The sequence below is a fragment of the Eschrichtius robustus genome, chromosome 11 (genome assembly GCF_028021215.1).
Source record: "Eschrichtius robustus isolate mEscRob2 chromosome 11, mEscRob2.pri, whole genome shotgun sequence".
NCBI classification, from domain to species: Eukaryota; Metazoa; Chordata; class Mammalia; order Artiodactyla; family Eschrichtiidae; genus Eschrichtius; species Eschrichtius robustus.
In genome coordinates, this window is record NC_090834.1 from 88,129,219 (window position 1) to 88,157,183 (window position 27,965).

General features: G+C 40.4%; 2 protein-coding genes across 7 annotated transcripts in view; one reads left to right on the forward strand and one right to left on the reverse strand.

Moving 5' to 3' along the window:
- The window catches only part of TCP11L1 (t-complex 11 like 1), a 33,666-nt gene extending 20,952 nt beyond the window's left edge, over window positions 1-12,714 (forward strand). For all 5 annotated transcript variants that reach the window (XM_068556543.1, XM_068556542.1, XM_068556544.1 and 2 more), the window contains 3 exons: window positions 3,464-3,645; window positions 5,358-5,530; window positions 8,937-12,714. In XM_068556543.1, the coding sequence (XP_068412644.1) occupies window positions 3,464-3,645; window positions 5,358-5,530; window positions 8,937-9,139 (558 nt within the window). In that variant the 3' untranslated portion in view covers window positions 9,140-12,714. The remainder of the gene's footprint in view (window positions 1-3,463; window positions 3,646-5,357; window positions 5,531-8,936) is intronic.
- Window positions 12,715-15,566: 2,852 nt separating this feature from the next.
- CSTF3 (cleavage stimulation factor subunit 3) overlaps window positions 15,567-27,965 on the reverse strand; it is a 68,295-nt gene continuing 55,896 nt past the window's right edge. For both annotated transcript variants that reach the window (XM_068556537.1, XM_068556540.1), the window contains 9 exons: window positions 27,857-27,931; window positions 26,377-26,520; window positions 25,805-25,907; window positions 22,947-23,016; window positions 20,031-20,226; window positions 17,730-17,883; window positions 16,906-17,000; window positions 16,702-16,762; window positions 15,567-16,251 (listed from right to left, as the gene is read on the reverse strand). In XM_068556537.1, coding sequence (XP_068412638.1) covers window positions 16,049-16,251; window positions 16,702-16,762; window positions 16,906-17,000; window positions 17,730-17,883; window positions 20,031-20,226; window positions 22,947-23,016; window positions 25,805-25,907; window positions 26,377-26,520; window positions 27,857-27,931 — 1,101 coding nt within the window. In that variant the 3' untranslated portion in view covers window positions 15,567-16,048. The remainder of the gene's footprint in view (window positions 16,252-16,701; window positions 16,763-16,905; window positions 17,001-17,729; window positions 17,884-20,030; window positions 20,227-22,946; window positions 23,017-25,804; window positions 25,908-26,376; window positions 26,521-27,856; window positions 27,932-27,965) is intronic.

Here is a 27,965-nt window from a genome sequence, read left to right on the forward strand (position 1 = left end):
GTTCACATGACTCTGCGGCCATCACAGCCACCCATTCATGGAACAGATTGGAACCCAGTACCCTTTAAACACTAACTCCTCATTCCTCCCTCCCCCGGTTCCTCTGTGTTTCTGAATCTGACTACTTTAGCTACCTCATATGAGTGAAATCACACAGTATTTGTCCTTTTGTGACTCGCTTATTTCACTTAGTATAATATCTTCAAGGTTCATCCACGATGTTGTTTGTGGCAGCATTTCTTTTCAAGGCTGAATAATATTCCATTGTATGGCTATACCCCATTTTGCTTTATTCATTCATCAATTGATGGACAACTGATGGGCTACTTTTGGGCTGTTGTGAATTGTGCTGCTCTGAATATTTGTGTACAAGTTTTTGTGTGGCCACGTGTTCTCGGTTCTCTTGGGTATGTACCTAGGATTAGAATTGCTGGGTCACGTGGTGACTCTTAAGTTTAACATTCTAAGGAACTGCCAGACTATTTTCCAAAGCGCCTGCTTCATTTTACAGTCCCACCAGCAGTGTATGGGGCTTCTAATTTGTGCTGCCGAGCTTCTGTCCTGTTTTTACTCATCTTGATGAAAACCCTAACAGTGACGGTGCTTTTCAGTTTTATCTAAAGAAACTTCTTCCCCTTCCATGCAGAGCAATATATATATTTTTAAATTTATTTATTTTATTTATTTATTTTTGGCTGCGTTGTGTCTTTGTTGCTGCGTGCGGGCTTTCTCTAGCTGTGGCTCGCGGGCTCTAGGCATGTGGGCTTCAGTAATTGTGGTACACGGGCTTCGTTGCTCCGCGGCATGTGGGATCTTCCCGGACCAGGGCTTGAACCCGTGTCCCCTGCATTGGCAGGCGGATTCCTAACCACTGCGCAACCAGGGAAGCCCAGAGCGATATTTTTTTTCTTTGTATGTTTTTCGTAGTAAGTGCTTCTAACTGCAGGAGTCCTTTAAGGAGATGACTAACGGGGGATCCCCCCAGCAAATAGCTGGTTTGGCGTCTAGACTCCCCCTCTTTTTTGAGGGCACTCAGGCTTCTTATCTCTAGCCTCAGATCCTGCTACTTCTCTAAGTTTCTTTCTCAGTTCCTTATTTTTCTTTTTAAGACGTTGTGAGCCTAAGGTTTCACCTCTTGCCTCTGAGTTCCCTGTTTTGTGCCAGAGCAGGCTCTAAAGGGGGTATTGAAGTGGGGGTGGGGAGCTTCCTTCCTGCAGAGTGACATGCTCTCTCCTCTCTCCTGCAGACATTTCTCTTAAAAAATAGATGTGGGGGACTTCCCTGGTGGCGCAGTGGTTGAGAATCTGCCTGCCAATGCAGGAGACACGGGTTCGAGCCCTGGTCTGGGAAGATCCCACATGCTGCGGAGCAACTAGGCCCGTGAGCCACAATTACTGAGCCTGCGCATCTGGAGCCTGTGCTCCACAACAAGAGAGGCCGCGATAGTGAGAGGCCCGCGCAACGTGATGAAGAGTGGCCCCCGCTTGCCACAACTAGAGAAAGCCCTCGCACAGAAACGAAGACCCAACACAGCCATAAATAAATAAACAAACAAACAAACAAACAAACAAACCTGAAGTTTAAAAAAAAAAAAAAGATGTAACACTCAAGATTTAAGCTTTAAAAAAAAAAAAAATAGCCATGGGGAAAATGGTGTTTTCACTGGGGACAGATGTCTACTCTCAGAATTGATCCTTGGAAATCCTTTGCATTCTAAACCCAAGTACGGCATACTGCTAGGAGGCCACAAAGCAAGGATGCTACCCTGTAACAAAATGAAGTCAAAAAAGAGACTGGTAAAGCCTCTCTGTTTAACAATAGAGGAGTCTCCCTTCAAAGATGGTTTTTACTTCTTAGGGAGAATTCTGGGCTAAGATTCCACATTGTTAATGTCTTGATTTGGTGTGTCAGTTTCGTACAGCAAGACCGGTCCTTAAAGTTTATTTGATTAATCTGTAAAAACTCAGATCAGAAGTCATATCTCCTCAGCCTTTCCACTTCCCTTTACCTCACCCCACACAGGGGACTTTGGCCTGGCAGGGCCTGGGCCTGTCTGTAACACAGGGACGCCGTCATGGAAATTCACTCACTGACTACTTTCCAGGTGTTATCTGTCATTCCTACTTTTTCTACTTATCGTTCATTTTTCTCTTTCTTTATTCATGCCCCAGTTCTTGAGAGCCTCCTTTGTGCTGGATACTGAGGGGGATACTGAGGTGAATAAGTGTATTTCTCCCCTCCTTCCCTCCTGTGCCCTGGATGGGGTGGCTGGTTGTCTGGTTGGCCCAGGACTGGGAATGGGAGTGGGGAGGGGGTAGTGTTCACGGGACTTGGGAGTTTCAGTTTTTAAACCAGGCCACGCCCGGAAAAACTGGGATGAGTTGGCCCCCTGTGTACCTCATTACTCTTTCCCGTCTAATGATGTAATTCCTATTTATTGAGTGCTGGCTCTGCCAGCCACTTTATTATTATCTTTCTTTTTTTAATACATCTATTTATTTATTTGTTTATGGCTGCGTTGGGTCTTCATTGCTGCACACGGGCTTTCTCTAATTGTGGCGAGCAGAGGCTGCTCTTCATTGTGGTGCGCGGGCTTCTCACTCACTGCGGTGGCTTCTCTTGTTGTGGAGCACGGGCTCTAGAGCACGCGGGCTTCAGTAGATGCCGCGCGTGGGCTCAGTAGTTGTGGCTCATGGGCTCTAGAGCGCAGGCTCAGTAGTTGTGGCTCATGGGCTTAGTTGCTCCGCGGCCTGTAGGATCTTCCTGGACCAGGGATCGAACCCGTGTCCCCAGCATTGGCAGGCGGATTCTCAACCACTGCGCCACCAGGGAAGTCCCAGCCACTTTATATACATGGTGTTTTTTCATCTTTCTTTCTGTCTTTCTTTTTAATTTTTATTGGAATGTAATTGATTTACAGTGTTGTGTTAACTTTCTGCTGTACAGCAAAGTGAATCAGTTATACATGTACATATATCTACTCTTTTTTAGATTCTTTTCCCATATAGGTCATTACAGAGTATTGAGTAGCGTTCCCTGTGCTATGCAGTAGGTCCTTAATAGTTATATATTTTATATAGAGTAGAGTGTATATTGTCAATCCCAGTCTCCCAACTTATCCCTCTCCCTTTTTTTCATCTTTAAAACAGCACTGTGAAGGAGGAATCCCCATTTTGCCTAGGGCTCAGAGAGTTGACGAAACCTGCATGAGGTTGTGCTGCTATTAAATGATGAAGTCTGGGTTTACACCCAGTCTGGCTCATGTTGTACTGCAGCCTTCCTAAGGGAGAGGGGCGCTGTGGTGGAAGAATTCACACCTGACTCCCTTATGGCCGGCTCTGAAAGGACTAGAAAATCCTCAGGGGAACTTCAGAGGCCTCCGTATGGGCTGCGGCCCCACTGCCCTCTGCCGGTCACAGCCCGAACCTGCAGCTCAGGATGATTTCTGTTTTATTCATTGCAGACAGTTTTGATGGACCTTTCTCGCTTCCAAGAGTTCCAGCTCCAGCTGGAGCAGCTGACCGTCCTGGGGGCCGTGTTGCTGGTCACGTTCAGCATGGCAGCCCCAGGAATTTCCAGCCGGGCCGACTTCGCTGAGAAACTCAAGATGATTGTGAAGATTCTGCTCACAGATATGCATCTGCCGTAAGTGACGGAGAGCTGTGGTGACCAGGGCCTTCAACCGATGGTGGGAGGCAGCGGGGGGCAGGGAGCAGACTGAAGCGGGGGTCTGCGGTGTAAGGCAGAATCGGGGACACTCGCCAGAGACTGAGGAAACCTGGCAGTGCAGCACAGGATTTACTCAGGGTCACACGGTCAAGGTTAGAGTCCGCTCCAGGGCTGATTAGCGAGGCTCTAGGACAGTGGCTTTCAAATGTTTGTGACCAGGACGCATAGTGAGAAATTCACCTTCTGTGGTTACGGTGCATACTTGGACACACATGTAACTGCAATAAAAACTTGACAAAGTGAAACTTACCCAACTGTCCTTAATACTTCCTGATATTTCTATTCTATTCTTGTTCCATTAAAAAGAAAAAAAATACTGGTTGCTACCCAGTGAATTGCTTTCATAATCAACTAATAGTTTGGTCAACACAGTCCTAGGGAAAGGTCAAATAAGAAACAAGCTGCATTCCTCCAGAGTGTGTGAATGTGATTAAAGTTTTCTGCCCTTTGCACACTCCTCATAGACATTTTGTACTGAGTGTAAATGGATTATTTATCAACCAGCACCAATCCACACTTGTGTGAGGGCAACTGCTTCTGCAGTGAAATCAGATTAGGTGATTTACGTGGTTTCCAGCATATAGAATATTTTTGAATGTTTCTAAGTAAACCTGTATCTGACAACGTCCACCTCAGAGGATTCTTCAAGTGGAATGTCCCCAAACCTTCTCCTCCTCCTTACAAAGTGGAGGAATTGGCTGCTGAGTTTGCACACAGCCTGCATGTGTTCAGTGCGATGAGGGGCGTGTCCACGAGTTGTGACCTGGGGCTCAACAGTCTTGACTCAGGCCTGCAGGGTGTTTGCTGAGGCGAGGCCTGGCCTGAGGCCCTTGCACAGGTGTAGCCCTGGGCTGTCACCTAGGTCCCCCTCCAGTAAAACTGCTCTGTCAAAGCTACTGAGGAGGAGGGCCTGTCCGGCGCTTCCTTGGGAGGCCAGCCCTGCCTTGTCCACCCTGGCCCCAGCAGCAAGTCCTGGGGCTCTCACATTTGCTCCCACTCATTCTGCTGTACACAGCCTCTAGATCCAGGACAAAGGCAATTGCCTTCTCAGACAACGCCCACCAGCACAAGGGCTCTCCACAGAGACTCCAGGGGAGCCCAGGAGCCCCAGGAAATCGAGGTGTGAATTTTAACTTTTAGATTTCAATTTTATTTGTTCTTTGAAAGTCGTTAATACACTGTGTTTCAAAAGCCTAAAGGGACAAAGTGGTATCCAATGAAAAGTTTCTCTCCCACTCCGTCCCACGGCTACCACATTTCTGGTTTCTGGTGTGTTGCTCCAGAGGTGTCCAAGGTAGTCCTAAGTCAGTTCCAGGGTTATTTCACCACTCAGATGCTAGCAAGAAGTTAGCTTTTAGATTGTTAGACCAGGCATGACCTGAGCCCTCCCCTTGCCACTGTTCTTTCTGGCAGAGAGAGACGGGTAGAGAGACAAAGTCCCCTGAGTTGGATGGACGCAGTCTGAGGGGTTCGGGGCAGGGAAGAGGCACAGTTTTCCCCTTGAACCCATCAGTCTGTGAATTGGTCGCTGTGACTCTCCCCAAGCGGGGCCTGGGAGGTGGGGGTGGATGTGCACTTTGTTGATGGGCCCTTTCTTCACTGGCTTCTCCTTCCCTTCTCTGCTCAAGCTCCTTCCATCTGGAGGATGCCCTGACTACCGTTGGGGAGAAAGTCTGCCTGGAGGTGAGCAGCTGCCTTTCCCTGTGCGGGTTCAGCCCCCTCACCACGGACAAGGAGGCCGTGCTCAAGGGCCAGATCCAGGCCGTGGCCAGTCCTGACAACCCCATCCGCAGGATCGTGGGTACGTTTGGGCGAAGGCGGGACCAGGGATATGCCTGTGATGGGCTGGCAGACAGGCCCCTCTGCGGACATCTAGAAGGGTTTGATGGATTACGAGTGCCAGTGAGTGAAGAGAGAGTGATTATTCACCATAGTGCAATTAGGGCGACCCGAAGCTTTGGCCAAGTGACTAGGCAGCCATCACTGTCCTGAGGGCTCTGGCTTTGCAATCACCGGTCTTGGTTCAGAACCCTGCTCCGTCCAGCAGTGTGAGGTGGCGGGAAACAATATATTGGTCTCTGCCCCTGGCTCCTGGCACAGAGCTCCTGAAACTCTGGTAGTTTCCTCAGTGGTAAGAGCGCTAGGGGCATCTTTTGTTCTGGTGTTTGGTCTTTGACCTTGGCTCCTGACCCGGAGCTCCTACATCCTTTGGAGTTTCCTGGGTGCTGGGAGTGTCTTGCGTTCTGAGTAGGTGACTCTTGATGGGCTCCTGGGTCGGGGCTGGTCACCCGAAAGACCAAGCCATGATTAGAAGCTTGGAACTTTCAGCCCCGCCCTCCATCCTCCAGAGAGAGGAGAGGGGCTAGAAATGCTTTCGTGATGAAACCTTCACAGAAGTCCCAAAAGTACAAGGTTTGGAGAGCTTCTGGTTTGCTGAACACATCCGTGTAGTGGACGGGTGGTGCGCCCCAGCTCCGCGAGAACAGAAGCTCTTGCCCTCGGGACTCTCCCCAACCTCACCCTATGTGTGGCTTCTTCCGACTCTTCATTTGTGTCCTTTATCCGATCCTTTATTATTTAATAAACTGGTAAACCTAAGTAAGTGTTTCCCTGAGTTCTGTGAGCTATTCTAGCAAATCATCAAAATCCAAGGGAGAGGACGTCATGGCAACCTCCGATTTGTAGTCAAGTCAGAAGTTGTGGATGACCTGGGGGCCTCCTCCTTGTGATTGGCTTCTGAAGTCGGGGGCAGTCTCGTGGACCTGAGCCCTTAACCTGTGGGATCTGAGGTTATCTCCACGTAGTGTCAGAACTGAGTAAAATTGTAGGACGCCCAGCTGGGGTCACAGAGCATTGCTTGGCGTGGGGACCCTTCTCCCCCGGATCTGGAGTCAGAAGCGTTTTGAATGTGGTAGTGGCGTGAGGGTAAGGGAGAAGCATAGCTGTAGTACAAGGCTAGGACGGTTTTCTTTACAAGCACTTACTGTGTAGCTTGAGCAAGTGACGTGATATTTGAGTTTCATCATCTCTAAAAAGGGGGTAATACCAACACCTGCAGGGTTGCTGAGAGGACTTCAGGTGATAAGATATGTAAGGTGCTTACTGCAGAACCTGGCAGCACATAGGGAGGACTCACTAACGAGTTGCAGTTATTAAAAATATTACTCCAGACTTCTCTGGCGGTCCAGTGGTTAAGACTCTGCACTTCCAGTGCAGGGGGCATATATATATATATATTACTCTGCTATATGAGCTGTTACTTTCCATCATCACTGGTTGATTCTGTTCACTACATCTAATATTGAATTTTTACATCTAATACATCTAATATTTAATTTTTAAAATTATTGTCGTTTAATTAATTGTAAAGTCCTTCCTTAACTTCTTTATGAACTCAGATAGATGTTCATCTTATAAATAATGAAGAGTTAGCAGGCTTCAGGCAAAAGCAGAATGATCTGTGGTTATCAGATTCTAGGTTGGAGTAGAGGCTGAACCAGTGACATGGGTGTGCTTCTAATACCATGACTTTTTTTTATTTCATCCCAGGCCTGCGTTAGTCGCAGTTTCATCTTCAGGTCCCTCAGGAGGACCCTCCTGATGCTGCAGGGCCCTCGGACTGTCGAGATCATTGTTGTCAACCGGGGTGGGGATGTGGGGAAGTGCTGCGAGGAGACCACTGGCTACTAAGCTGCTCCCTTAGTCCTGTCATCTAGGTTGTTTAGTCACAGCCAGTTAAGTGTGTTACTGGACTCCAAAGGATGTAAATCAGTTGCACCTGAGAAGGTTCCCTAGGGCATGAGATGGGTGTGAAGTTTGAAAACGCTTATTTAATATAAATGCCGCTATTGCTTTTGTAATAAAATCTGCAAGGTGCGGCTTGCACACACACTTTTTTGGCAGCTGAGGGTACACAGGAAAGTGCAAAAATATCATAGCAGGGGGTGGGCTAAAGAACCTTCAAACTAAATGATTCCTCAGAGTAGGACAAGTTGCCCACAACTCCATGGCCTTCATTGCAGGCTTTGGAGAAGGAGGCTTAGGCTTCTTTCATGTGGGCTTATGGGAAAATCTAGATCACAAGCCAATAGTGCTGGAGTCTTCTTTTTTTTTTTTTTAAAGTGCTTAGTTAATTAATTAATTAATTTATTATTTATTTTTGGCTGTGTTGGGTCTTCGTTTCTGTGCAAGGGCTTTCTCTAGTTGTGGCAAGCGGGGGCCACTCTTCATCGCGGTGTGCGGGCCTCGCACTGTCGCGGCCTCTCTTGTTGCGGAGCACAGGCTCCAGACGCACAGGCTCAGTAGTTGTGGCTCACGGGCCCAGGTGCTCCGTGGCATGTGGGATCTTCCCAGACCAGGGCTCGAACCCGTGTCCCCTGCATTGGCAGGCAGATTCTCAACCACTGCGCCACCAGGGAAGCCCAAGAGTCTTCTTTTTTTTTTTAAGTAAATTTATTTATTTATTTATTTTTGGCTGTGTTGGGTCTTCGTTGTTGCGCATGGGCTTTCTCTAGTTGCGGCGAGGGGGGGCTACTCTTTGTTGTGGTGCGCGGGCTTCTCCTTGCGGTGGCATCTCTTGTTGGGGAGCACAGGCTCTAGGCGCGCGGGCTTCAGTAGTTGTGGCTCGCGGGCTTAGTTGCTCCGCAGCATGTGGGATCTTCCCAGACCAGGGCTCGAACCCGTGTCCCCTGCATTGGCAGGCGGATTCTTAACTACTGTGCCACCAGGGAAGTCCCTTTCTCTTCTTTTTTGAACTTGCATTTCCTGCTTTATTTTTCCTCCCACTTTTTATATGATCTTAAACAATGGCTAATGTTGGTCTCAGTGTGCCTTGCTCTTCTGAGAGCAGAACCTGGCAGCACCCTAATCTCCCCTTAATTGTTCATACATTTATCCTTGCTTTCCAAGTGTATTTTGGGCTTTGCCTGGTGGCCAGGCCTCATGGCAGGCACTGCGCTGGGTGCTGTGGAGAGAACGATGAATAAGATGAGCATGGTCCCACCCCGTGGAGCAGACCAGCTTTGTGGCGGTGGGGGGGGGGGGTACAGTACAAATGGGATGAATGTTCAGAAGTGGGAGGTGCCTCAGGATGATCAGGGAAGACTTTCCCGAAAAGTTGATGTTTAAGCTGAAAACTGAAGCATAAATAGAAGCTTGTAAAGTCACCCTGACCAAGAAGCAAACAACTGCATTCTTTTCTATCGCAGATTCCCGAGTCCTGACCTTCTTAGAAACCTACCTTGTCTCCAGTCATCAGAAGCCATTGCCCACAGCCCCAGGGGGATTAGGTCCCGTTCAAACAGAGCTGGAGGAAGTTGCCATTAAGTTCGTGCGCCTGGTCAACTATAACAAGATGGTCTTCAGTCCCTACTATGATGCGATCCTCAGTAAGATCCTTGTCAGACCCTAACGCCTCTGCTCCCTACAGCAGCAGTGTTACCCACTGGACCTGTTCTCAGCTGTAGTGTTGCTTTGGAAAATGGCTGCTTAGTACATTTCTGTTTAACAGCACTGATGCCAAAAGGAAGAATATTGTGTATCACTGTTGAAAAGACTTGTTGAAAAATGTACTGAATTCTGTTTTGAGGGTTTGTGTTTATGAGTGCAAGTTTACAAATCAGAGAAGCTTTTCGTTATCGTTAGTTTTGTAGGTAGCACTCAGCTTTTAACGGGTGGACTGCCGTGTGTCTCCACTCACACCCTATCATGATCGTAGCTGCCTCGTCTCTCCCAGGAGCCTGGGACCTCTTCGTGCCATCTGGCTCGTTTTTCTTTCAGACACCCAGGAGTATCTGACAGCCACCCCAGAGTGAACAGAACCAGGCCGTGATGCGTTTAGACCCTTGCCCCTCTCCTGCCCAGCCCAGCCCTCCTCCTTCCAGGTATTTTGTGTTGGAAGGACTTTATATAGTCTTACTGCCTCCACACACCTCCCGCACCCACTATTTATTGCTTTCTCCCTGCCTGGGCTACCCGGAGCCCCAGAACCCTTTTGTTCTAGAGGAGAGTTATTTGATTTTAAAAAGCTTACTTGTTTGTACAAAATTACTTCTGAGCCTGGATGATAGCAGTTGTGGGATCTAGAGAAAGGAAAATTCTGCGACTTTCATGCTTTGAAAGTCAAGGAGGAATATTTTTTTAAATATATGTTAGTGTAATATATAGAAGAGGACAGATGTCTAAAGTTTTTACTGAAAAGTTCACTCTGATACAATACATAGATGTATTGATTGGATTCGAATTCCAGCATTCGATTTAAGTGTTTTCAGGTAAAATAGCGTCAGCTCACTTATTTCTTGGATAACGAAGTTATAGGAAATCCCTGGTATTTATTGAGGAACTTCAGTGACCAGAATTCCTGACATATCCTGTGACTGAAAGGGTAGCTTGGCTCTCACAGGTGACCTGTTCTGTTAAAAAAAATAAAACGTGCGCACGTGCCTGTGTGTATTTTAGACAGGGACGTTTTGTTAGAAACAGAGCCATGAAGTTGTTGGGCGATCTCCAGTTGCCAGAATCATGCAAGGAATCCCTTCATTCAAGCTGATGAGGGCTGGGGTGGAGCTGGGGACAGCGTTGGGGAAACATCCACCCTGTACACTGTGTAGTGATGTGAGGCTTCAAGAGGAGTGAAGGTTATACTGGGAATGTGATTTCTGCAAGTATTTGCTTCTAATATTTTTACTTGCAGTCAGAAATGTATGCTGGGTTACGGGGTCAGAGGTCATATTAATAAAGTTTAGGCTGAAGGACAAATCCTCCAAGGTTTCAAAGAACAAAATCACATCTTTTGTAGCTTATTCAATGAGGTCACCTCTGGAATTGTTTCTGGAGATAAGGCTGCTGTGGCAGGCAGCTGTGCTCACTGGTTGTAGAGTATGAGGTTCCTGGGGGCAGCACTCTTGCTTGCCTCAGCCTCAGTGTTTGGGTCCCTCCCTCCGCATCCAAGGATGCCGGAGAGGAGCGTTGCCCTCACAGATGCAGGGTGGGTCACCAGCTCCTGCAGCCATTTTCCCTAAATCTCAAAGTTTCTTCATTTTGCTTTCTTTTGTAAGAGTTAACTCTTAGGTGGTTTTTTTCTTTCTTTTCCCTCATGGGTTCCTACATAGACAGAGTGAAGTTTGAACAGTTTGAAATCTTGATGCATATATAACGGGGAGCTTCACAGACTCCTGTGGCCCCCACTACCTCAGTGTCCACTGGTGGAATTCTACAGAAGCCAGAATGAAGATGGCAAAGTTCAGAATCACAATATTCATATTGAATCGTTTTGTTGTTGCTCTTTGAAGATAAGTGAGCTAGTTTTCTTCCTGGAGTCTCATAGGATTATCACTAAGGGCCAGGAAAATTCATTTAGTTCATTTAGTCACTCAGGAAATATTTGCTAAGCATCTACTTAGAACTCCCCCCTACGGCTCTCCCTCCAAGACAAAAATACCTTTGGTGTATAAATTATCCTTCAGAATTGAATTGGGTTGTATACTGCATACTGATTGCATTTGATATGGTTTCCTGCCTAACAGGTTTGTGGAGAACATGTCTTTTGTGGAAGTGCTAAGTTTATTTGGCACTAGTATTTCACTGTAGGTGGGTAGAACTGATTGCCTTGAGAGTTGGGTTGATATCAGCAGGTCAGTTAGATTTCTTTGATAGTCTCCTGAATGAATGAATGAATGAATGTCTAGAGCGGTAACTGCTGCCTTGTCAGCTCTCAACTGATTGGGTGGATATTGGGTGGATTCTCACTCTACATATATATATTTTTTAATCTTATTCTAAAGCAAGCTGTAAAATGTGATCGTTTATGTAACCCTTTATAAATATACTTCAGGTAAGAGTTACACTGATATATCTTACTGATTAATGCAGTGGACAGGTGTATAGGAACTTTTTTCTCTGTGAAGAGAAGTTATTAAAAAGTTTGACTCAATGGGCACATAACGTGCACATACTGGCTGACAATTCTGAATGGATTATTTAGCAGTTCTGTTTTTGTGGCTTATTTTACTTTCTCCAAAGTCTTAAGATAGCTGGGAATAGAGCAGCCTACTTTCCTGGTGAATTTCAAAGGGAGGGAATAGGTGTTTGCTGTTTGATTTCCAGTGACATTTTGGCATGCCCTGATTTCTATGTATAACATTTGTATTTCTTTTAATTTTGAGGCAGGGTGGTAGAGTGGAAAGACTGGGAGCTGTCAGGAAACCAGAGTTTTGATCCCATTTCTGTTATGTGATTAGCTCGAGCAAATCAGTACCCATTTCCAATACCTATAAAATGAAAGGACTGGATTTGACCTTACAAGGGCCTTTCCAAGTCTGACATTCTGTAGTAAATCTGACTGGAATAACTTACGTAGACTGCAGTAGGATTGTGCAGAAAGTTCCTGATTTAGAGGAAGATCTGGGTTGAGTTTTTCCTCTGTTGCCTTCTTGCAAGGTCATGTGATGTTGGGCTAATTATTCTTCCTTGGGCTCCGTATTTTCACCCATAAAATGAGCATACTCCTAACTCACACTTCCTGTGAGGATTAAATTTGATAATGGATATTAGAATGCTTTGTACATGCAAAAGGACTATGAATGACTTTATTAGCAACAAAGGAGAGCATATAACCCTCTGCCTGTAGGTGCATATCTGTTATCATGACAGATTCGACTGTTGGTGCCCAACCTCCCTTCAGTCAAGCACATTTTACAGGCCTGTAGGGAAGGTTTTCCTCCTGTCCTGTCCCAAGACTGTTATTTTCTTTTACCATCTCTTCTGTGCTAGAGCTGCAATCTTACTTTTCTCATCTGCTGCCGTTCACTCCACCCCAGTGGTTTCTCCCCATTTCCACCTCTATATCATTTGAAGTAAATGAATGCATGAATGAACAAATGAGTGGATGACTGAATGGTAGTGGATGATGGGCTATGAAACTCATATTAAAAGGCACTATCTCATTGAAAACATAATCTAAATAAAGAATTACAATGATGTTTGCAATTGTGTATTTATATTGGGTTTTATATTGTATACCTATTTTAATGGATTGCCTTTTTATTCACAGTATTCAAAGCAGTTCATGGGATGGGGTAGGGGAAAACCTTTAGGCCTAAAAGCCTCTATTAACCTATCAAATGTTCACTGACACTTTCAGAAAAAGCTAGAAGTGTCAGAAACCTGAACAGGCAGAATTTTACTTAAAACTGCCCCTAGTGTGGGTTTCTGTCATACTGTGTTGCCTTCTGAACTAATCTATAGGCCTGATTTGATGGAATGTCACTTAATTTAGTAATCAGATGTGTCTGGAGTTGGTAGCAATAGTCAGATTTCACCATTATTGTGTTTGTTTTATCTGAACTAAACACTGAGAACCTTTAAGTGCAACTTCTGACTTAAAAGCAACCTTAAAATCGAAGTAACACTTTTTTTTTCCTTTCTAATTCTTGTTGCCTCTGCTTTTTAAAGTACTGTCTGCTGTAAGCTCGAAGCAGAAATTTGGTCAGGGCTCAGACGGGGAAGAAAATTCAGTAAACTGAATTGGTTTTTTGGACTTTTATTCCCAGACACTGGTAAGCTCACTTCTGTTGAATATTTAAGTTTTTACTTAAATTAGTAATATGGTACCTGAGTTTTGTTACTTGGTATGAATTACCTTTCAAGACTTCTGAAATTTTTATTAAATGAAATATAACTTCACTTGCTGAACGTCACAGTCAAGTAAGAACTACCAACTTGAATGTAAAGTTTGCTTTGGGAACTGAAATGTAAAAACCAAAATTTATGAGAAGCCCGCGCACCGCATCGAAGAGTAGCCCCCCGCTCGCCACAACTAGAGAAAGCCCACGTGCAGCAACGAAGACCCAGCGCAGCCAAAAATAAATAAATAAATAAATTTATTATTTTTTAAAAAAGCATATCCAATAGAGGATTATAAAATTACCAAATAAATTAATAATTATTGCCCAAGGTCAATATGCTGACAAAAGTGGTATATTTTTTCATTCTTTTCCAGTGGTACAATTTGATCAGTTTTATATTTACTAGGTAGCTATAACCTTTTACTTTACTATGTGTGGCAACACAGATAAAACCTCTCGTTCGAAATTTAGTGCTAAAAGCCAGAGTTTGACTGATTTTTGTTTAGGAAGCATTTATGGTCCTTAAATTTTATCCAGTTCTAAAATTGTGGGGAGATGCTGTCATTGTTTTCATAAAGAGGAAAGATATGGATATCTTTTGGTAATTTCTCTGGGTCCAGCAATATGGATATATGAGAGTCCTTGGGCATGTAGGACTGGCTATATATACCATGAGAGTCTACAGATAGATTTTCCAAAAATAATTTCAGATTTCTAACATCATGCTACTTGTTCACTATGTTTACAAAAGGAATTACCAAACATTCAGTCAAAATCATAATAAAAACTAAAAGTTCATATATATATATATATCAGGTAGAACATTAGAAAATATTTTCTTAAGAAATAATCCTTTTTAAGTTTAAAGGTCATATAATTTCTAGGGGAAAAAGTCTTAGAAATAAATGTAGTAGGAGCAATTGTAATACACATAATGGCCTTAACAGTCCTTAGTAGCACTTTTCCCCAAGGTAGGTAGGGGTGTGCGTGTGTGTTTTCTTATTACAATGCTAAAAAAAAAAAAAAAAAAAAAAGCATTTTCCATAATCAATCACGTGGCTTTCTTTTGTCACATGGGAACACTGTTACAGACCATTACAGGTATTTGAAACCATTTTGTCTTCTTCGATACACTACCCAAAGATAGCACTTCAGGAAAGATTCCATATCTCTATATTTTAAAGTTTCTGCTATATGGTACTACTTATGCCTTTCAGATTGTTTTGTTGATAACCATGATATTAAAAAAAACCCACACAGCTTGAAAATGATACTTCTTAGGAAGATAACAAAATCTGAAGTAGAGGCAGCTGACTTTGTTTTGAGGAAATTTTTCTCAGCTTTACTGGGAAAATACTGGAGACATATGCTGTGATCAACTTAGGTAAATATAACTTTGCTATGTATAAATTTATATAAGAAAGTGATTCAAGATAACCTTTTATTATAGGTTTTATAGAAATATTTGAAGCTGATATTTAATCACACTTGAATTCAAATTCTAAATTGTGTACCCATTATGCAAGATTGTCTCTTTATAGCCTTCCTACTTTTCCTCTTTTTTCCTTATTTTTAGCTTTTATTCTGAATCACAATCCTTAGGCTCAACTAGTTGTTGGTCTAATTTTCTAGAAGTGAGTCAAGAGGAGGTAACGTTGCTAAAAAAGAGCAAAACTTAATTCTTCTGACTTTTAATTTTTATGGTAAGTTTTGCTCACTGTAGCTAGTTTTTGGTTACTCGGCTGTAGTTTTCCTTTAATGCTGTCTTTGTTTAGCTGATGAAAAAAATGTTCTTGAACACTGAGCACTTTTTGAAATATATTTATGTGAGAGCAAGACAGTGAGTGGTTAAAGGAATTCCCACACTTATGTTGCTTTTAAGAGACATGAAAGATAAAATATCTCAATCTATCTCACTCAGATTTAATTTGGGAAAAATGCATTCATATTTGAAAATTTCTAAAATGTTTAATTTGCTTCTTAAAAATGGATCCCTCATGTTTTCAAATAGTAGCAAAAAAGACCAGGAAAGGACAACAGTTAAGTGTATATATAGTAAATACAGGATGACTTTTCCTTACATTGTTGACATTTATTTTTAAACAAACAGTGTTGGCTAAATAACATAAGTAGCTATTTCAAATAAAATCTGAATGAAAGCAGCAGCAGGAGACATGACTTTTTTGAGATCCTTTTATTTTTTAAAGGATTGTTTTTTAAAATTTTAAACTACAAAACCGATTCCGTACATTCTGCCATAAATAAAACAAACAATAAGGCAGGACTCTACGTAAGCAAACCAAGAACAGCTGTTGTTTTCAGAAAATGTGATAAAATGCTTTACAATCATAAGCCATCCAGTTTTTAAAATAAAACTGTTGAAAACCCACAAGTCTTCAAGTGGTACATACAAGACACCCTTGAAGCGGGAACAAAATGTGGTTCTGCCACTTTGTACTGTTCTCACATTTTTGAAAACCTAATTTTGCTTAGAGCATAGGTCTGTTCCAAATCCTAAAATTCACATAGGTTGGTTGGTTTTTCTCAAGAAGCATATGAATAGAGGCACCAATGACAATACAACTTTGTTTCCAAGAACTTTGTAACAAAGCATTGTCTCTTTTAAACATATGACTTAAGAGGCAAAAGGAATCCTGGATAGGAGTTTTCTTTCAGAGGCAGGTTCTGTGCCTGCTTCACCGAATTCGCTTCTGCTGCCTTGCTCTGTAAATGTCATGAACAGGGGGAACGACAGCTCCCTTTTCCTCATCTTCATCTGAATCTTCGTTGGGCCTTTTGACAGCCTTGGTGAGTACTGCATTACTTTCCACCGGGCCATTGCCTTCCACAGCTAGCTCTGGGGCTCCTCCAGTAATGATCCTCACAGCTTCTTCAACTGCTATTGAAGCAAAACAAAAAGGACTGTCGTTGGAGGATGTTTAAAAGTATGCGACTGTGAAGGAGTATGTATGTACTACTTTGGATACTTTATACTTTTGTAGCCTCCTATTAGGAAATTCTGAGATAGTACTACTGATACTGGATAAATAGCTTAAAGACAAAAAAGCTGCTGTTAAAATTAATAAAATTATTTTCATAAGCCAAACCTGATAGTGCATGTTCACATGAACAGAAAAGATAAGCTTTTTATGATGTTTTTCTTAGAAGAATAAGGACATGAACAAGCCTCTCTGTACCAAAGAGGGTCTGGGTCACTCCCAGGTGTCACTATACTTCTGCAAGATGGCTAGCTGGTTTTGGAAACTTCAGTGCCAAAGAATGACAGTCTCTCCCGCCTAGGAAACAACAATGTGAAATTCCACTCCAGAAATGGAGACTCATCACTTACTGTTTGGTATCTTGCATCTTCGGAAAATTTCCATTAGTTCATCCACTTGTACAAAAGGACCCTATTTTGATACAAAGAAAATTTAATCCCCAGTAATCTGACAAAAGAGCCCTGCTTTGTATTTCCCATGATACAAGAGAAAAAGCACACAATTACTATGATTACCCATAGAGCAAATATCTATCATGAAAATAGTGAACAAACCTGGAAACAAATAGGAGGAGGGAGAAGTTTCATTAAAACAACTGCTGCAGGTGGTACTGGGAACACTCCACCCGGGACAGGGTGTAAGCCCGGAGCTGTAAAAGAAGAGTAGGAATCAAATGGGACGGAAGAGTTTCTACACATGTAATGAACTAACGTAAGTAATTTGTACATGAATTACTATGTACAGATAGTCTATGTTGCTTTGTTCTGGACATCTTAAAACGTTTTTAGTGCTTTATATGTTTGACCAAACTCAAGTGGGTGAGACAGTGAAAGCAGTCTCAACCCCATGGCCACTGGGAGGCAGAAAAGTAAACAAGTGACTTTGCATAAGACAACCCAGGGGCTGAGCTAGTCAGTTTTTGTCACAAATCATGCCTAAGCCTCAAGTCATTTTTTCAGCAATCCCATTTAAAGTCAGTTATACAGTAACATATTTAATCATAAGGGCCTTGTTCAAATAGAATCCAGAGAGGCTACTACCCATTAGTAAGTATAAACGACACCAAATAACATCACCAAAGTAAGTTTCCAGCTGTGCAGGTAATCTGTATGTAGCAGCATTTCTGAAAACTGTCTTAAGTATCACTGCCAAAATGGGTTACTGCAATCTGGATCAATGAGGTTTTGTTTTTTTCTTTTTTAAGACATTTTAAACTCATCTTGGTTCAAAGATTACAGCCAAACCACCTGTCATAGTGACCCTGAGTCTAATTATTAACCTGCAATGGAAAGGTCACATTACTTTGCCCCCCACACCTCTCCAGTTACACCAACAAACAAACTGAGGTCTCAGTACTGGATCTAAAGTCATGGCTTACGTGCTAAATGTCGTGGCTGAAATGGAATCATCTGCTGAGTGTCTGGTTTAGGGTATTCTGGTTTTCTATCCACTTCATCTTTCAGAACAGGCACTATAGAAGGAGCTACAACTGGGTCTGGAATTATAGCTGCTAGCTTAGCACGGGAGACATCCTGAAAATGCAGAACAGAAGAATCCTAAACCTGAAAAAGGGACTTATAGAGTATAACTGCAATTCTACAATCTTGAGGATACACTGTGAATAACTGGGTTAAAACCATAGAGAGAATGGAGAAAGATAAGCGAGAACTTCCATGATAGTAAAGGTTCTTAACAAGGAAAGCTAAAGGGCTGTAAAGACCAGTGTTAAGAATCATTAGACTCAGTGTCGCCAGGTGGGACATTTGTAGGATAGATACAAGCTTTTGTAGGTAATACATACCAGGTAGAGGTGGGGTAATTTGGAAGAAAATCTGCGGTTTTAGATATTTTCCTGATATCTCCCTTCCACTAAAATTGAACATCATCTACCAGGTTCTCTAAGTGAAGATTAAGTAAGGTGCTGTTTCATGAAACCTAACATAAAGCTTATCATCACTTACATTAGTTCATAAGATTTTGCTAATGAAATGAAAAATTACTCCCAACATACTGTTATAGGGGAGAAGGAATGTTTGTTGAGCAACCACTATTTGTCAGTTTTTGCCATTTATTCCCTCTTTGAGGAGGCAAATAGTAACACCTCCATTTTATAGAAGGGGCTGACACTCAAAACAGGTTCTGCTGTCTCCAATGTTAGATGGCTAAGAAGTAGAGAGAGGATTTGAGAGCACAGGCCTCTCTGACCTCACACCCATCCAGTCTCCTTTTCAGTGTCCCAGCAATGCCTGCCAGGGCCGAGAGCAACCTTCTGAGATATGTCAAAGGGAGCAACATGCTACCTATTAAAGAGGCCCTATCCCAGAGAAGTTCCTCTGCTACAGGTAACCAGTGTCAATCTGTCTAAAACCAAAAGTGCCTCTTTTGCCACCATCAAGGGATATAAGAGAATTTCATATTCTCAAAATTTGCTCATATGCATTTGGTGGCAAATCTAAATGAGTATGCCTACTGGGAATTACTTTTTTTTCTTTTTTTCCCTCTCTCACTTATGTGTGACACACAAAAGCATAATAATCCTTTCCAAATAAACGAACAGAAACAGAAATACAAGATGGAAAATTCATATTCAAGAAGTAGTTCTACTTAGATATTTTCATTAACTTCCTTAATTTCCATTTTCATCTTGGCAAAGTTGAAATAGCCTAAAAATTCCACATAATAGTCTTAAAATGTCTTTGGCTTTTCATTAAGAAGTAGTTAAACCAGAAGCAGAACCTGCTGATCCCTGAGCAGTAACCCCTTAGTTCAGAATAGGAACATGGGGCTGGCACACAACTGGAGCTTCCATTAATGAAAAGGTCTGAAGTTTATTTTAATCTGGTTTAGCCAGTGAGACCCAGGCTAAAAGAGGGCAGTGAGGAAATACAGAATGATGGTGAGGAACATCCTAATGCTGGTTGGCTTAAGGGGACCAATCTAGGACTCTTGTGGATATAGCTTCCCTTTGGATTTCCATCTTAGTCTTTGTTCACATGACACAGAAAAATCAAGAAATGATAGAACAATGGTTTTCTCAGCAAGGGCTATTTCTAGGAGTGTGTAAACATTAATCTTTCCTCTTGGCCTGAATGAGTTCAGGTTCCAGATTTGTTTCCTTATGACTCAGTAGTCCAAACAGAAGAGTTCCATTCCTAGATAAGATAATTTCCTAAAGGGCCCCACTGAAGGAGCCCTGTTTTAAAGATACAAATCCTTCAAGGAACTTTATGGATTTAATAAGCTCTAATGTTTCTTCATTATATCTACAAAATATATAGCAGGAATTACTATATATGATCTCCTGTCAAAACACACACATCAGTCTTAAGAGCTATTAGAGAAAAACTAACCTAAGTGACATTCAGATTTTCTTTTGTTTTTCTTCCTTCACCCACCTCCTCCATCTGCCCACAAGACATAAGATATAACGCATTAACAATTTCCAGGAAAGAAAGTTTGTTAAATCTCATTTTAATTCTCATTTTGTTCAGTACTGTTGATACTCAATATTTCACAAACCCAAGGAAAATCCCTGAACTTTTTTGTATTCTGCAAATCTATTCTAAAGCTAGATTAATTTCTATTTCAGAATTTACTTTAGAGTGAAGTTTATCCATGAACTATTCTAAAACATTAGGAAAGTAAAGACACTACACACATCTTGAGCCCAAGTACATACCTTATACCCAAGCGCTTTTAGTTCACTTGCAGAGCAGGGATATAAATCCATGAACTTGTATCTATCTACCAGTAAAGCTGTTTCTTTGCCTTCATACTCTTCTTTGAATGCTGTAAACCGTCTTTTCTCCACTTTGAGTATACTAGCTAGATCACCAATATTACTTTCAAAAGCTAAAAATCGGGCCCAGATTTCTCTGTAAGAAAATAAATATCATCAATACTTTACTATTCTGGGTTTGGGCTTAGAAAAAAGCTTTAAGTTCCCTTCCTCCCTTTTTTTAAAAAAATTATACAAGTCTCTCTTTTTATATTATAAAGATTTCCAAACTTCAGAAAAAGAGTAGTATAATGAATACCTATATACCATAACCTAGATTTAATCATTATTAATACTTTGCCATATTTGCTTCATCTTGTTTTTGCTTAAGTATTTGAAAGTAAATTACAGTCATCATAACCCTTCACCCTAAATATTTTCATATTTAAGGCTTTTTTTTGAGTTTTTACTTATTTAGCATACCTTCCTATCCTTTGTGGCCAGTAAGAGAGACATTTACACTAGAGAGAGTAAACTCTAGGTGGAAGAGTTGAAAAAGGAACCTAGACAGATTTCCAGTTTCTCCTGAATGATGTGGCTTCACCATTTTGTAGTGGCATGAATTAAAATGTAGAATACATTCTTGGGGCAATGTATGAATAAAAATATATTTCGAAATCTAACATGCTCTCTATTTTTTCCCATTAATATGGATCGTTGGGGACAAATTTGTGCCTCACCACTTCTCTAACAACCAAAATTAATTCTCTAAGACTCTACTTAAATGTCAGTAAGGCTCATGCAGCTCAATATCAAAAACAAACAAACAACCCAGTCCAAAAATGGGCAGAAGACCTAAATAGACATTTCTCCAAAGAAGATATACAGATTGCCAACGAACACATGAAAGGATGCTCAACATCACTAATCATTAGAGAAATGCAAGTCAAAACTACAATGAGGGCTTCCCTAGTGGCACAGTGGTTAAGAATCCGCCTGCCAATGCAGGGGACACGGGCGTGAGCCCTGGTCCAGGAAGATCCCACATGCCGTGGAGCAACTAGGCCCGTGCGCCACAACTACTGAAGCTGTGCTCTAGAGCCCGTGAGCCACAAGTACTGAGGCCGCGTGTTTCAACTACTGAAGCCCGCACACCTAGAGCCCATGCTCCGCAACAAGAAAGGCCACCGTAGTGAGAAGCCTGTGCATCGCAATGAAGAGTACACACAACTAGAGAAAGCCCACACGCAGCAACGAAGACCCAACACAGCCAAAAATAAATAATTTTTAAAAAATCTTTTTTTAAAAAAAGAAAGGCTATTCACTCTGTGAAATTTTGGTTCATACAACTCTTTAAAAAAAAAAAATCTACAATGAGGTATCACCTCACACCGGTCAGAATGGCCATCATCAAAAAATCTACAAACAATAAATGCTGGAGAGGGTGTGGAGAAAAGGGAACCCTCCTGCACTGTTGGTGGGAATGTAAATTGATACAGCCACTATGGAGAACAGTATGGAGGTTCCTTAAAAAACTAAAAATAGAACTATTATATGACCCAGCAATCCCACTACTGGGCATATACCCTGAGAAAAACCATAATTCAAAAAGAGTCATGAACCACAATGTTCATCGCAGCACTACTTATAATAGCCAGGACATGGAAGCAACCTAAGTGTCCACTGACAGATGAATGAATAAAGAAGTTGTGGCACATATATACAATGGAATATTACTCAGCCATAAAAAGAAATGAAATTGAGTTATTTGTAGTGAGGTGGATGGACCTAGAGTCTGTCATACAGAGTGAAGTTAAGTCAGAAAGAGAAAAACAAATACCGTATGCTTACCATATATATGGAATCTAAAAAAAACAAAAGGTTCTGATGAACTTAGGGGCAGGATAGGAATAAAGACACAGATGTAGAGAATGGACTTGAGGACATGGGGAGGGGGAAGGGTAAGCTGGGACGAAGTGAGAGAGTGGCATGGACATATATACACTACCAAATGTAAAATAGATAGCTAGTGGGAAGCAGCTGCATAGCACAGGGATATCAGCTTGGTGCTTTGTGACCACCTAGAGGGGTCGGATAGGGAGGGTGGGAGGGAGACGCAAGAGGGAGGAGATATGGGGATATATGTATATGTATAGCTGATTTACTTTGTTATAAAGCAGAAACTAACACACCATTGTAAAGCAATTATACTCCAAAAAAGATGTTAAATAAATAAATAAATAAATAAATAAATAAATGTATGTCAGTAAGCACCTTTGTACTAAAGTAATGCACTGAGTTCCTATTATATACTACGTAGAGGACTATCACAAAATTCCTATACTGGTAGACATTATTGCTACTTGACAAGAACGTAAGGATTGGCAAGGTGAGGAAATCTGCCCAAGGTGTAGTTGCCTGAGCTGGAATTTGAACCCAAGACTCCAAAGCCTTACTACTTTCACTGTACCACTATACCATGTTGTTCCTCCTATAAAACGGACAGAGTCAAAACCATAAATCAGGGATATAATTTGTCAAACAAATTTTCATTTTGTAAGAGTCTTTGCTCTCGAGTAAGAAGTAAAAATTTCAGAACTCTCCTCTAGTTTGTTCATATCAATTTCTAGGGATATATAGCAAGATATATTAAAATATTTAATAATAAATTGCTAAGGCATCTCTCAGTATGCAAAAATTTTTTTTAACAAATCTTAAACAGGTATGAAAATATGGCAAGGCAGGCATTTGTAAATTAAGCTTCAAGAGAGAAGGGACATTTCTCCTGGAACGTATACTCACAACAAGCAAATGTTCATCCCATAGACCACAATTCAAATATTAGAACGCGACCAGTAAGTTTTCAAAATGGCTTACCCAGACTTCTCAGGTGGAAGACTTCCAGATGTTAAAACTCGTTCAAACAAAACTCGAGTATTATTGTCCTCTAGGATATTAAAGAAGATTTTAAATATTTTTAAAAATGCAGTTTTATAATTCAACAATGCATTATCTCATTTAATCCTCACAAAAATCCTATGCAGAGAGATCTAACTATTATCACACCTAATATTTATAGATGAGGAAGCTTGAGGTTCAAAAAGATGAAGTGAGTTGATGTGGCTCACAGTTATTGAGTAATAGAGCCATAACTAGAAGCCAGGTCTTTTTACCTCTAGTTTAGCCCTCCTTCTATAGTATAGTGTAGTTGTAATGTCAAACAATTTATAACAGTGTGATATCTGAATCGGATATCTCATTTATGTTTAAATAATGAAAATTACATACCTGTTGACATTATAAGCATCAAACTATTGATATTTTTAAAATACACTGAATGTGGAGGATGACAAGCTCAAATTTAGATATTTGATTTTCTTATTTTGCTGCACCAGGACTACTCTATATTTAACTACTTTAAATTCTTATATAGGTACCATATCCAGATTGGTAGATAAATATGCAAATGGCAAATGAATAAGAATGGTCACCAGAGGTGGATTAAAATTTAAGAGTCTTGGGAGGTCTGTAGCTGGAAGTGGAAAATGACACTTCTTGCTAAGCTCTAAGGGATCTATTAAAATTTAAGAATCTAGTAGTAAATTTACTAACACTCTTTGAACTGCATATTTTAAATGAGTGCATTTATGGTATATAAATTATGCCTCAATAAAACTGTTAAAAAAAAATCCAACAGAGTAGTTGGTTTTTACTGCTGCAGGGCAGTTACTCAGTTTTACGACATGTCCATAATATGCAAAGTCAAACCAAGAGATGACATGTATTGAACCAAAGAAGATGGCACCATATTCATGGCTTTTATCTTCAACTTAACATACTGTACTTAAAGAAATAAGTAAATCTTGCATTTTATTCTTTTAGCTTTATTCCAAGCTTTGCTCCAGACACACTTTTTGCCATTCCACATAACTTTCCACTGCTTATTACATGCTGTGTTCTCCTGGAATAATGCATTTTCCTGTATCTTTAGGAAAACGATTGCTTATCCTTCAAGACCCATCTCATGCTGCCTTCTCTCACCCTCTAGAACAGTGCTATCCAATAATTTAAATTTGCTGCTAGCCACATTTAAAAGTATAAAAACAAACAAAAAACAAAAATAAAAATAAAAATAAAAGAATAAAAACAGGTGAAATTAATTTTAATATATTTTATTTAACCTAATATATCTAAATTATCATTTCAACATGTAATCAATATGAAAAATTATTAAGATATTTTACATTTCTTTTCTACTATCTCTTTGAAGTCAGTATGTATTTTAACTTACACCACATCTCATTTTGGCCTAGCCACAATTCAAGGGCTCAAAACTTAGTAGTCTAGTGGCTACCATAATTGCATAGCACAGCTCTGGAACTTAGATTACACTCTCCTCTCTGTGCTTCCAAAGTAATTCATTCAGGGCTCTATTATAGAATTTAGCACATGTTTTTCATGATTGCCACCATCACCTTAAATAGTTAACATTTATTGTATGCTTACCACATTCCATATATAAGTCAAATACGTGCAAAATTTCATTTAATTCTCTCAACAGTCCTATGAAAGGTACTCTTATTATAACCATTCTGCAGATGAGAAATCTGAAACACTATTATACACTTAACCCCAGAATTTATGCCACAATTAAGAATCAAATTATGATGTAATTATGTTTACACATCTGATTTCCCAAGGAGAATACTCTGAGGGTAACAATGGAGTCCTATTCTTGTATTTCCAGACCTTACTAACCAAAACTACTGAATAAATGATGGGTTGATGAATAAACAAAGACACTGATTTTAGAAGATAATAATGCTGACATCAGAGTTCATCCTCAATTTTAGAGTTCATCCTCAATTTTAGAGGAAAATATTGTACATCCTAGTAACTATTCTAAAAAATCAAGCAAAACAATATAAAACTGGTGAGGAACATTCATTTCATACAAGAAAATTTCTTTTTAATTAAATGCTCCACTGTCTCACTTTTTGGAGTTAAGTCCTTTTCCAGAGAGTAGAATCACTAAGCTGAAATATAAAATCATGTTTAAGTTTTATTCTTTTCTACTATTTAGGTATACAGAATGCTATATTTTTCTAAAATATCATTAAAATCACTAATATTTACCTGTGATATCTAATTTACATCCAATTGTTTACATGGCACATAATTTCATATTTCTTTCTTAAATCAGTTTTTAAGCCAGATCATTTTTAGTCATGAAATTACATATCCTGGACTGTGGTTAACTAGACTAAATAAGATACATACACACATACACAGATCCTCTAGCCTAGTGCCTGGTATAAGGCAGGAACTCAATAAAAGATGGTCATTATTATTACAACAAAATAGGAAAATAAAGATGCTCATAAACATAATGTTTCCTTTGAAATATCTTCCCCAGAAGCCTCAAAGCAGTTTACTACTTGGGCATCTTTGAGTTTTTGTGGCTAGAGATTTGTGGCTTTATCCTATTACTGTTGGGACTTTGATGCTAAATTAAAGACCATTCTGCAGAATCGAAAGGCATCAACCATTATGCAAGAAGTATAAATTCATAGTTGACAGGCCACAAATATTTGAGTGCCTATCAAGTGCCTGGTTCTGGTGTGATGACAGAATGTAATACATTTGAGAAAGAAAAAAACCCAGCAACATAATTTCAGAGAATGACATTGATGGCTTAATATTAAGTAACCATTACAGATCTAGAATCTACTTACCATTGAGGTGAGAAAGATAGTCAATATAGGCCAGGACGTATTCTGGAATGTCTCCATATTTCTTTAGCCCCAGCTCAAAAATCTTAAAGGCAACAGATTTGTCCTAGAAGTAGAGAGGAAAGTACTGATTTCCATGCAATGTCAAACAAGATACTCAAAGAATATTAAAACATCTAAATATATATATTATAAACATTATAAATTATAAAACATCTAATATATATATTATAACATCTAAATATGACAAGGTATATTAAGAATTAAAATGGAGATTAAAATTATGTTAAGTTAAAATTACAGAGCTAAAAACCATTCAAGGGGATTCAGATTCAGAAATGTGGAGTTTAATAAGGTATAAATTAACAGGCAGAGTAGCCCCCACTTGCTGCGGCTGGAGAAAGCCTGCGCGTAGCAAAGAAGACCCAACGCGGCCAAAAAAACCAGATAGATATAAATAAATAAATAAATAAATAATAAAACTTAATGACAGAAATTAGGACTGCCTTTCTTTTAATTAATTTATCTCATATGAAGGAAATTATTTTATCTTTATATTTTATTTGAGGACTTACCTTACTACAGTAATACTCCATGAGTGCTGCAGTAACATAGACATGGTGGCGGGTTCTGGTATCTTCTCTTGCTTTTTTAAATATCATTCTTCCAGATTTAATACCTTCTGCTCTTCTTGCAAATTTCATATATTGGATATATACCTACACAAAAAAAGTATTTGTTTTCTACAGACTAGGCAAAACGTGAACACTGTAGCATCCAATACAGGTTCACCTTACTGCAGTACTAACACGTTTTGCTGTATAAGGAAGCAATTTTGAATACTCGAGAAATAAAAAAGTAAGATTATTGATAGTGTACTATTTAAATCCACAAGCAAATTTTTTCTGGTATTAAAGACGTGCAAATTAATATTTTAATTGAGATATAATTCACATTCATATACATTAAATGTATAATTCAACGGTTTTTAGTATATTCACAAGGTTTTGCAATCATCACAATTATCTAATTCCAGAACATGCAAATTAAATCTTAAAGAAGGAATAAAAGTGAAAATACTAGAAAACGCTAGTATTTCTTGATTTATTACTTTAAAAACCCACTACTCTATTTCCTAAAGACCATATAATGTAACTTTACTGATAAACTATTTGAGTCATTTTATACTTAGCACCTACAGATTGCCCAACACATGATGAGTATGCAATATTTGTTCAATGAACAAACATCTCTGGACTGTACACAGGGTGACTATGAGTAGGGTCCTGATTTGCTCAGTTTTGATGATGTCAAACTACATTGCCCAGTTTAGACAGATGAATAGATGGATGAATGAACTATGAGTTCCTTGAGGAAAGGAATTTTACTTATGTGTCATTATACTGCTGGAATCTAGCACAGTGCATAGCACAGATCAGTTTGCTAAATGAATTTTAAAATGATGATTAAATGCAAGCAATTAGAGCAGTGGAATCCCATGATAAACAAACAAAAAAAGGAGTATAGCTGTAGTTGACTTGAGGCAGAGGGTCTAGAGCCCCACGCATTGGCCCCTCCCCTTCCCCTCCCACTGAAAGAGCTCTGCTGCACTTTTGCAGAAATTCAGGGCTTTGAAAACCACTATTACAGAGTAGAATTCAGGATAAAGTGAGTTCTTGTCCAACTGCTTCCCAGAATGTTGGTTTCTCCTGCCTCCATTTATTTAAAAAGAAATATTTATTAAGCAACTATTACGTGGTATTCAAACCATGCTCACAAGGAAGGTGTTAGAGAAAGCCCCACTGTGGCTGGTTCATAGCGCTGCACTTACAAACAACAACAGAAGAAACGAGCAGAGAGCAGATCTGCAATTGTCGGGACGGGAGACAGGGAAGGGGTGACTACAAGGGGGTCACATGAGGGAATTTCTGTGGGGTGATTGAAGTGTTTTGTATTTTAATTGTGATGGTTGTCCCATAACTCTATGTTATTGGTCAAGATTCATAGAACTAACAATTCAACAAAAGTGGGAAGGAGACTTGTAAAGTTACTTACCAAGGTGGGGTCAATATCCTCAATTGCCAGAAGTCTGTTATATATACTGTGAACTTTCTCATACTTCATGCGACTCTAAGGTGGTAGAGAAGAAGTGGATATAAATATG